The 12335-nt window shown below is 32.3% G+C and overlaps 1 protein-coding gene across 1 annotated transcript in view; it reads right to left on the bottom strand.

Moving 5' to 3' along the window:
• LOC122402801 (pleckstrin homology-like domain family B member 1) overlaps positions 1 to 12335 on the bottom strand; it is a 68422-nt gene that overhangs the window by 2970 nt on the left and 53117 nt on the right. The window contains exons 11-12 of the mRNA XM_043405900.1: positions 4297 to 4461; positions 1462 to 1719 (exon numbers count right to left, since the gene is read on the bottom strand). Of these exons, the coding sequence (XP_043261835.1) occupies positions 1462 to 1719; positions 4297 to 4461 (423 nt within the window). The remainder of the gene's footprint in view (positions 1 to 1461; positions 1720 to 4296; positions 4462 to 12335) is intronic.

Raw genomic sequence — 12335 nt, 5'->3', positions numbered from 1 at the left:
GTTTTGACTAGCCAAAATGAATGGAAAATGACTATAGTCTATTATCAGCAACCATAAATAAGAAACAATGTCTAAAATAACTCGTGTCATTATTAGAATTGCAATCGCGATTCTCGACTTTCAAATTTGCCGCCATTTTGTCATTTTACTTTAGGCTCCGAGAGATGGCGCTGAATACGCGTCCAAATAAAACTAGTTTCAAGCAAAGTGTTGCAAAAAGTTTTGATTACTATTCTTATTAGTACAAATTTATATATATATATATATAATAAACAATTGGTTCTGACTAGTCAAAATGGATTGAAAGTGATTATAGTCTATTATCAGCAACAATAAATAAGAAACAATGTCTAAAATAACTCGTGTCATTATTAGAATTGCAATCGCGATTCTCGACTTTCAAATTTGCCGCCATTTTGTCATTTTACTTTAGGCTCCGAGAGATGGCGCTGAATACGCGTCCAAATAAAACTAGTTTCAAGCAGTGTTGCAAAAAGTTTTGATTACTATTCTTATTAGTACAAATTTATATATATATATATATATAATAAACAATTGGTTCTGACTAGCCAAAATGAATTGAAAGTGACTATAGTCTATTATCAGCAACCATAAATAAGAAACAATGTCTAAAATAACTCGTGTCATTATTAGAATTGCAATCGCGATTCTCGACTTTCAAATTAGCCGCCATTTTGTCATTTTACTTTAGGCTCCGAGAGATGGCGCTGAATACGCGTCCAAATAAAACTAGTTTCAAGCAAAGTGTTGCAAAAAGTTTTGATTACTATTCTTATTAGTACAAATTTATATATATATATATATAATAAACAATTGGTTTTGACTAGCCAAAATGAATGGAAAATGACTATAGTCTATTATCAGCAACCATAAATAAGAAACAATGTCTAAAATAGCATCTCGTGTCATTGTTGGAATTCTCGACTTTCAAATTAGCCGCCATGTTGTCATGTTATTTTAGGCCCCGAGAGATGGCGCTCAATACGCGTCGAAATTAAAATAGTTTCCAGCAAAGTAATAGTGTTACGAAAATTACGTATAAAATTAAATTGGTTCAATTTTGTTTCGATTATTATTCTTATTAGTAAAAATTTACATATATAATAAACAATTGCTTCTGACTAGCCAAAATGAATTGAAAGTGACTATAGTCTATTATCAGCAACCATAAATAAGAAACAATGTCTGAAATAGCATCTCGTGTCATTGTTGGAATTCTCGACTTTCAAATTAGCCGCCATATTGTCATTTTATTGTAGGCCTCGAGAGATGGCGCTCAATACGCGTCGAAATAAAAATAGTTTCTCAAGTAAAGTTTCTTATATGTTTTGTGTTATGCCTTCAGGTTTGATGAGCAAATTAAGTTCGTGATTGAAATATAAATGTTTCTTTTCTTTAATCAAACAGTTATCTTTGTTGACGAGTAAGTCTATGGTGTACCTGGAAGTAGATCACTCCGCGCGCCTTCCTGGACGAGTTGTCGTTGTAGTACGACAATGTCTTCCTCTTCCGGTCGAAGACGAACCACCGTTTGTTCCAATGGTGGAACTTTTTGCTCATCTTCGACAGGTAACCGCTGCAACTGTACGTGTCGACCGTGACATCGTGTATGAGGGGTAGCTGGTGCCCGGCAGTCTCGATGTGATGCCTCAGGTCCAGGGACTCCGACTTGATGGGGAGGTATCTCGTGAGCGGCCTCTGCACAAGTTAATCATCGAATTTACTAGCCGTGAAACGAACTGTCCGGTTAAAATTGATAACTATGTCGCCTTGTGTCATTCGTCACGCGTTTCACTAGCCAACTGCAAGGAATGCGTCACGTGAAAATAGAATCCATGGATTTGTAGGGGACACTAGAGACATTTCCCTAGCTCCCAGGGAAAGTCCCTAGATGGAGTTGGCGTGGCAGCCGTGTAGAGCGGTAGAACTAACTGGTAACAAGCTATCTGGCTGCACACTAACTAAATAACTGCAAAATATCTAAGTAACTGCAAACTAGCTAACTAACTGACAAACGAACTAACTAATTGACGACAGTCGGAATAAAGCTCTGAGACAAGGAACACGTGTCGTACTGATATTCCCCGTTATCCCTACGCATCCCTATAGATTCGATGCGTTTGAACAGGTCCTGTTACCGACTTAAACTTAAAATTTTAAACCGAATGTTTTAAGCGTTTCATTTCTGGTTTCTTCGTTGTTGAAAATCTATCAGAAATTACTATCGATGGAGATACATATTCCACAGAAATAGTAAAGAACGTGTATGGGAGGTGTATGGAGAAGACACTGTACAGTGAGATTCGTTGTATAGGGAATTAGTATATTAGAAGTACGAAATTGTGCTTTTTGTATCAAACTCTTAAAGCTACTCTTTCTCAGAGTGATTCTATCATTTTCAGACGGACCCTATACTATTCTAGAGGCCAAAATCAGACGAAAATCAAGAATACTAATTTGTTGATGGACGTTTCGTTAAAAAATTATTAACGTTTAAAGTTCTGCTCATTTTGAATTTTTTTCTCGAAAATGCGTAGGATTTCGGGGGTATGTGTAATGACCAAAAATGCTTGTAATTGACCCCTGTAACTATATATAATTTTTTCAGAACGATTTGAAATTTTTGAATTTTGTCGAAAAATTTCATATCTTCCCGAATTTTTTTCTAGAAACTGGGTAGGATTTCGAGGGTATGTCTAATGATCAAAAATGCTTGTAATTGACCCCTGTAACTATGTATAATTTTTTCAGAACGATTTGAAATTTTTGAATTTTGCCGAAAAATTTCATATCTTCTCGAATTTTTTTCTAGAAACTGGGTAGGAATTCGGGGGTACGTCTAATGACCAAAAATGCTTGTAATTTACCCCTGTAACTATATATAATTTTTTCAGAACGATTTGAAATTTTTTAATTTTGTCGAAAAATTTTATATATTCCCGAATTTTTTTCTCGAAAATGCGTACGATTTCGTGAATATGTGTAATGACAAAAAATGACTATAATCGAGCCCTGCGACTGAAAATAATTTTTCCAAAAGGATTCGAAATTTTTTTTTCCCTCCCCGAAATTTTCACACCTTTTCGAATTTTTTTCTCGAAAATGAGTACGATTTCGAGGATATGTCTAATAATAAAAATTGATTGTAATTTACCCCTCTAACTAAATATAATTTTTTTAGAACGATTCGAAATTTTTGAATTTCGTCGAAAAATTTCATACATTCTCGAATTTTTTTCTCGAAAATGCGTACGATTTCGTGTATACGTATAATGACAAAAAGTGACTATAATAGAGCCCCGCGACTGAAAATAATTTTTCCAGAACGATTTGAAATTATTGAATTTCGTCGAAAAATTTCATACATTCTCGAATTTTTTTCTCGAAAATGCGTACGATTTCGAGGGTATGTCTAATGACCAAAAATGCTTGCAATTGACCCCTCTAACTAAATATAATTTTTTTAGCATCATTTGAAATTGAAAGTTTTTAAACTTCGTTATCTTTTCAGGAAATGAAATTTAATTAAAAAAATTGTTTTTTTTTTAAAGGTTCTAGAGTTAAAAACCCGCTTAAGTGTAGCTTTAGCAGTCCTGGTAGACAATAAAAAGAAAAGCGACGAGATATCCAGGTCAAACAAATCGTTCCCTCCTTTATATTCGTGTTTCTATAAAAAAACATGAGAAACGATCTGTTCTCGTCTAAGGTACTTCTCAGAATAGACAGCTGTCGACTTTAACAAATTTCTCGGATGGAAGGCTCTCCCGTTACAACCTCTAATCGCAAAAATAAACGTTTCAGAATTCACAGAAACGTAGAAGAACGCCCAGGCAGCGGTGACTTCGACTTTTTTTTATTTTTTATAGACCGATTGGCTGTCTTGTATATTCGAGGACGCGGAGTAAAATCTCAGAACGCACTTCCGACACTCTCGAAATAAGTGTTCGAGAGTCTGACCACTTTGGAAAAATCTGTTTTTTTTTGTTTTTCATTTCTTTACAGCATAATACAAATATGTTGTCGAACCTTTTTGTTAAAATTAATGATTTTTCGAATCAGAGATTTTTTTAAATGTTAAAATTAATGACTTTTCGAATCAGAGATTTTTTTAAATGTTAAAATTAATGATTTTTCGAATCAGATTTTTTAAATGTTAAAATACTGCATTTTTCTTTTGATTTTTATAAACAAAATTGACTGGTATGCGTTTGAAAAATTATTTGGAATTAAATTGTAGGTTAAGGGGTTGAATATGGGATACCTGAGCATATTTACCTGCAGTTTAGCCTTTTCACGATGTTTTACTGATTGCAGCGGTCCAAGCGTGTCCATTTCGCTGGAGGTCTGCGAAAGAGGACGACTTCCGTTTCCGTCGGTGATTCCCCCGCTGTTATTGCTAAGTCTCTCGCCTTCCATCGATGTTCTTCGATCGTCTCTCATCTGCAACAAAAATAAACGCGTTAACTCTGTATTTTTCATTTTATTATATTATAATTATATATATATATATATATTACTCTGTTATTTCTACGTCGACGAATCAATTGATACACAAAATAATTAACAAGTGGCTGGACCAGCTAGACAAAACAGAAATCGGTAAAATTTTCTAAACAAACCTCAAAGGAATTATAAAAAAATAATTTTGTACTTGATTTATACTAGATTTAAATCGTTTGGAGTATCTGTCATCGAGTAATTTTATTATAGTTAGTTTTAGTCTTTTTAAATGAATTCTTAGAATTGAATGGTATTATCTAAATTATAATCTTAAAAAAGATTTATTGATTTCAATCATTTGGAGTATCTATCATCGAGTAATTTTATTATAATTAATTTTAGTTTTTTTTAAATGAATTTTTAAAATTGTAATAGGGAAAGAAATTTTGTAAGAAAAATAGAGAATTTTAAAGATTTTCAATGATAAGGAACAAAATTACTCTTGTTTGGTTCAATTAAATAGAAAAATGTACATTTAAACATATTATTAAACATATTATTAAACATATTAAGTAATACTATTTACAAGTCACTGATAATTAAATTCTACATTTTCTTAAATCATCTAATTTCTTTAAGTTCACATTGTTTTACCATTTATTTTAATCCGAATATCGTTATGAAAGTAGTAATTATATGTATACACAAATGGAGTACAATATTAAGTTCAATTTGAATTAAAAATTTAATAAAAAATGTTCAATTTTAATTACAATCAATTGTATTGTACATAAGTCTTGCTGAAAACAAAATATTTACTTTATAAACAGTTACACAATTCACAACATTTAAATTAAAATAATATCTGTTTTCCTATTATGAGTTTGCTCTAATTTTCTTTCATTTTTCATTTAGGCAGAGTATAAATATATAACAATGAATAAAAAATGAATTATTTTACCCCAACTCTGGACGTTTTTGTATTCTATTTAATGTCTTCATTGCACAAATCGATAAAAATACAATAAAAATAAATTTCTATAAGATAAGATACACATTGTATATGTATACAAGGTTTAGATATGAAATTTAGAAGATTTCGTTGAAAAAAGTCTGGTATTCCAAAGATTAATCGTTTAAATAGTCCCAAATTACTCGTTTGGTGCATAATTAGTTTAAATAGATTATTCTGGGGATGAATAGTGTCACGTCTAAGGCATGATCAGCTAAATAAGCTTTACTAATGAGTTCAATTCACGAGTTCAACAGATCTGAGCTAAAATGTAGCAATTTTGCTCTTTGTACCAAACTACCATACGAATTATTTAGAAAAATATGCAAATTTCTTAGATAAATTGTTTCTAAACTTTCGTTCACACTATTTAGAACGTGTTCAATATTTATTTATCACTAATAGACAAGTTAAATAAACAAATGAATTAAAATAGTAGATGTTAACGTTCTGAATATTTCTAATACAAAATTTAAGTACCAAAAATACAATTTTCAAAAATACATACAAGGAAGTATGAAATGAAACATATTTTTAAAAAAAATCGATAAGATTAAAGAGTTAAAATGTTAATAAATCTTCTGAATGAATTTAATCTTTTGAATGATTTTGAAAAATACAAGAAAACACATGCATGTAAAAAGTATCTTTTACTTATATTTTTCAGAATCAAGACTAATTTTAAAATTCATACTTTTGTTAATAGATTTAATGAAATGGAAGAGGATTGTTCATAGAGGATCGTTTCAACCCCCTAAATATAATAATTCGAATCTTATTTGAAGTATTTCTCCTATATTCGCAATATTGAGTGTAATTTGCAGTTTTTCGAGAATTAAAATACCCCATAAACGCATAAACATCCTCAACAATTACCTTAACACATTACCGACCGATATTAATCGACTGTTTTACCGGCCAACGACTTACCGACCGATAGCCTATTAATCAACTGTTTTACCGACCAACGCTTACCGACCGATAGACGATTAATCAACCGCTACCGGTCGGTAAAGTGTTAAGAATAATTCTATAGCAGATAAAAATTCCACAAAGATCGAACGGTTTTATGGACGACGTAAAAACACAAAATCCCCCGATTTTACTTTTGTTAACAGATTTAATGAAATGGAAGCTTCATAGAGGATCGTTTCAACCCCCTAAATATAATAATTCGAATCTTATTTTAAGTATTTCTCCTATATTCGCAATATTAAGTGTAATTTGCAGTTTTTCGAGAATTAAAATTCCCCCAATAAACGCGTAAACATCCTCAAGAATTCCACAAAGATCGAACGGTTTTATGGACGACGTAAAAACACAAAATCCCCCGATTTTACTTTTGTTAACAGATTTAATGAAATGGAAGCTTCATAGAGGATCGTTTCAACCCCCTAAATATAATAATTCGAATCTTATTTTAAGTATTTCTCCTATATTCGCAATATTGAGTGTAATTTGCAGTTTTTCGAGAATTAAAATACCCCATAAACGCATAAACATCCTCAACAATTACCTTAACACATTACCGACCGATATTAATCGACTGTTTTACCGGCCAACGACTTACCGACCGATAGCCTATTAATCAACTGTTTTACCGACCAACGCTTACCGACCGATAGACGATTAATCAACCGCTACCGGTCGGTAAAGTGTTAAGAATAATTCTATAGCAGATAAAAATTCCACAAAGATCGAACGGTTTTATGGACGACGTAAAAACACAAAATCCCCCGATTTTACTTTTGTTAACAGATTTAATGAAATGGAAGCTTCATAGAGGATCGTTTCAACCCCCTAAATATAATAATTCGAATCTTATTTTAAGTATTTCTCCTGTATTTGCAATATTGAGTGTAATTTCCAGTTTTTCGAGAATTAAAATTCCCCCAATAAACGCGTAAACATCCTCAAGAATTCCACAAAGATCGAACGGTTTTATGGACGACGTAAAAACACAAAATCCCCCGATTTTACTTTTGTTAACAGATTTAATGAAATGGAAGCTTCATAGAGGATCGTTTCAACCCCCTAAATATAATAATTCGAATCTTATTTTAAGTATTTCTCCTATATTCGCAATATTGAGTGTAATTTGCAGTTTGTCGAGAATTAAAATACCCCATAAACGCATAAACATCCTCAACAATTACCTTAACACATTACCGACCGATATTAATCGACTGTTTTACCGGCCAACGACTTACCGACCGATAGCCTATTAATCAACTGTTTTACCGACCAACGCTTACCGACCGATAGACGATTAATCAACCGCTACCGGTCGGTAAAGTGTTAAGAATAATTCTATAGCAGATAAAAATTCCACAAAGATCGAACGGTTTTATGGACGACGTAAAAACACAAAATCCTCCAATTTTACAGGTCTATTATTATTTTTAGATATCGAAATACGCTATGCGTCTCATAAATCGTCTGCGCGGTTCGATTCTTTGTTTCCCCGTGTCGCGTTGAAAATATTAAGCAAACAAGTAAATCGTTCGTAAATTTAAACGTTTCAAGATCGATTCGTAACGAGACAAAGATGGCCCCCGGGGGTAAAGAACGAATCCTCGAGCACACACAAGAAAACAAAGAAAAAAATGGAGAAAAAAAAATAGAGAAAAATTCTGTAACTTACGCGTCGTCTACGAACGTGCTTCTTAGTTCTGTTCTTCATGTAACTAATCCACATAAGAGACATTCTCAATGCAACTACGTTCAAACAAAGGGAACCAGCAAGTAAAAGAGTTACGACAAAAGTACAACCGAAAAAAGAGAATTTCTTCGCTATTAAATGGTAATTATTCGATGTTAAATGATCTTTTGACGCTGTAAAATGGCTCGATTCGATTTGAAAACACTTCAGTGAGGTGCTGGACCTCTCTTTGGCAAAACTGGACGAACGACTGAACGTTGATCGGTGTTATTCGCGGGTTAAAACGCGTCCCTCCTACTTCGATTCGTCGCCGACGACACGTCTTTCTGCGCAGGGGAATCGGTGGACTCATTCATGAGTAAAATTGTCCATGCATCGAACGTGTCGACCATAAGTTTGTTTAACAAAACGGTAGACACGGGAGACGGTGATCGCTTCTGCAAACGTGCGTCACCAGCGTGCAATGCTTCCAGCAATAAAAACGAGAGATCTAGATTTATATACGCAAGTGTAAATTGGGAGAAGAATTTTCACTCGAATCTTTCGATTTTTTAACAAATTTGTGTCCCACTAATACGTAAATATAAACTAAATATAATCTAAATATTGTAATGAAATATGGAGGATTTTAAGATCTCAATTTTTCATTCAAACGAAACCAATTGCAGAAGAAAACATTATATTTCTAAGCAATAAAATCTAAATAAAATCAATAATTCTAATCGCATTGCAAAAATAGAATTTTAAAGTAAATTTTAAATGCATGGAATCAATTATACATACGTTTAAAAAAATATTCACCAATAATCGCTAATCTTAACATATTAAAAATTTTATTGAAAATAACACACTATATTTTTAATGTTATTATTCTATTTTCAATTTTAATTACTTTATGTTGTCACTAATGGGATCGAAAGTGTTTTAAGAAATCACATATGTTAACACATTACCGACCGATAGCCTATTAATCGACTGTTTTACCGACCGATAGCGTATCAATCAACTGTTTTACCGACGTTTACCGACCGATAGCCGATTAATCAACTGTTTTATCGGTCGGTAAAGTGTTAAGGAATAAGAACAAAGAATCATCAGTATCAAATGCAGGTTATGTTCGAGAAATTAGCAAAAGATGAAAGTCCATCGGACACGTATCAATTTATTCGTCACTTTCGATTGTACGGAGCATTCGCTTAGTATAATTTCAGTAATTACGGCCGGCGACCACTGTACTTAACGGATTCAATGATTTCATCCGGCATCATGGCCTTTTAAGAGGCATTTATGCCTCTTAATGAGACGAAGACGGATTCGAACAACACCAGAAGGGTGTCAATCATATAATTCATTTCGTACAGAATTTCTAATGTATCACCAGGACGGAACAGTCATTTTTTAGATTACAATTTATTGTCCTCTTCTATTTATAACTATCATTCTATCATAACCTTTACATTTATACAATTGCAAATTAATTCTTTGACCAAATTGCCCACATAATTTTGTACCAGCATTGAATATGATTTCTAAACATTTAACAGCAAATTTGAACAATTTTAAACAAAAGGGATATTGTTATTCGATTAAAGATTATTCTATATAAGCAGAATATTGGTTTGAGAGAAGACCACGTGGTGGTGGACGATCACGATGGATTTTTGTAATATTTACACAGGGGAATCCCTGTACCATGGTTTTCCCTGTCTATAAATAAATTTAATAACAAATGCAGTTTTCCCTATAAAGGAAATCCGCGAAGAAACAACGAAGCGTGCAAAGCGCGGACGAGCTATTTTTTCCTACAGTCGAAAAAGAACCACCTCGCCTATTTATGCCCTCGATGCGTAACTGAAAAACATTTACTGCCAGCCGTCACTGAAGAATGCAGTGGATCGATGCTTGTGGATAATTCACGCCTTTCGATACGGTCACCGTATGTATTTTCTTTGAGGAAATATTTTCTTGAATGGAATCATATAGTTTTTGATACATCGTTCGATGCAATTCGTCGTTTCCTATGTAAAAGTACTAAGCCACTTATGGCGAGAAAGCTTCAGTTTGGAAGTTATGTTCATTGTAATATAAGCGATTTTTCGACAAAATTAAAATTTTTCAAATCGTTCTAAAAAAATTATTTTCAATTGCAGGGCTCAATTACAATCATATTTGGTCGTTACAGGTACCCCCGAATTCCTACGCATTTTTGAGAAAAAAATTCGAGAAGGTGTGAAATTTTTCAACAAAATTAAAATTTTTCAAATCGTTCTAAAAAAATTATTTTCAATTGCAGGGGTCAATTACAATCACATTTGGTCGTTACAGGTACCCCCGAATTCCTACGCATTTTTGAGAAAAAAATTCGAGAATGTGTGAAATTTTCAAAAAAATTGAAAAATCTGAAATCGTTCTGGAAAAATTATTTTTGGTTTCGAGGGTCAATTACAATCATTTTTGGTGAATAGACACACTCTCGAAATCGTGCGTGTTTTCGAGAAAAAAATTCGAGAAGGTTTGAAATTTTTCAAGAAAATTAAAATTTTCCAAATCGTTCTAAAAAAATTATTTTCAATTGCAGGGGTCAATTACAATCAATTTTGGTCATTACAGGTACCCCCGAAATCCTACGCATTTTTTAGAAAAAAATTCGAGAATGGGTGAAATTTTTCGGTGAAATTAAAATTTTTCAAATCGTTCTAAAAAAATTATTTTCAATTGCAGGGGTCAATTACAATCAGTTTTGGTCAATAGACACACCCTCGAAATCCTACGCATTTTCGAGAAAAAAATTCGAGAATGTTTGAAATTTTTCAACAAAATTAAAATTTTTCAAATCGTTCTAATAAAATTATTTTCAATTGCAGGGGTCAATTACAATCATTTTTTATCATTACAGGTACCCCCGAATTCCTACGCATTTTTGAGAAAAAAATTCGAGAAGGTGTGAAATTTTTCGGTGAAATTAAAATTTTTCAAATCGTTCTAAAAAAATTATATATAGTTACAGGGATAAATTACAAACATTTTTTATCATTAGACATACCCTCGAAATCCTATCTATTTTCTAGAAAAAAATTCAAGAAAGATTGAAATTTTTCGACAAAATTAAAATTTTTCAAATCGTTCTAAAAAAATTATTTTCGATTGCAGGGGTCGATTACAATCATATTTGGTCATTACAGGTACCCCCGAAATCCTACGCATTTTTTAGAAAAAAATTCGAGAATGGGTGAAATTTTTCGGTGAAATTAAAATTTTTCAAATCGTTCTAAAAAAATTATATATAGTTACAGGGATAAATTACAAACATTTTTTATCATTAGACATACCCTCGAAATCCTATCTATTTTCTAGAAAAAAATTCAAGAAAGATTGAAATTTTTCGACAAAATTAAAATTTTTCAAATCGTTCTAAAAAAATTATTTGCAATTGCAGGGGTCGATTACAATCATTTTTGGTCAATAGACATATCCCCGAAATCCTACGCGTTTTGGAGAAAAAAAATTCAATATGAGCAGAACTTTAAAAATTAATAACTTTTTAACGAAGTCTTCATCAACAAATTGGTATTCTTGATCTTCGATCTATTTTGGTCTGTAGAATCCATTAAAATTTTTTCTAGGTGTGGTCGAACACCCTGTATATGTATTCTTTTATTCTGCAATTTATTTTTTAAATATTTATCATTTTATTTTGTTTCTATCTATCGATTGGGTCTTAAAATCAAATTTGAATTGAATCGAACTGTAAGGATAGGTTCTCGATCGAATGACTAACCGTTGAACTTTTATCGAAGCCACAGTTAGCATCAGATAAATATAGTGACTGACTTTTGTTTGCTTTTCAGCGATAAAGTATTTGAACTCGAAGTTGTTAGTGACAATCACTGTTGAATCGATAAGAAGCTTAATCTCGTTCAATTATTATCGATTCCATCGACTTTTTGAGCTAACAATGCACAATTTTATTTGTACATTTTTTAAAGTATCGATGATGTTAACACTTTACCGACCGATAGCCTATTAATCGACTGTTTTACCGGCCAACGCATACCGACCGATAGCCTATCAATCAACTGTTTTACCGACCAACGCTTACCGGTCGGTAAAGTGTTAAAAGATCAGATATTCTCCAATTCGTATTTTTTTAAAATTATTTCAGAAACTAGAAAATAAAAAATAAAAAATAACACATAATGC

The sequence above is a fragment of the Colletes gigas genome, unplaced genomic scaffold, assembly GCF_013123115.1.
Source record: "Colletes gigas isolate AHSC1104 unplaced genomic scaffold, ASM1312311v1 Colletes_gigas_Sc00040, whole genome shotgun sequence".
NCBI lineage: Eukaryota > Metazoa > Arthropoda > Insecta > Hymenoptera > Colletidae > Colletes > Colletes gigas.
The sequence above is the reverse complement of the archived record's forward strand: the minus strand, read 5'-3'. Positions and strand labels throughout refer to the sequence as shown.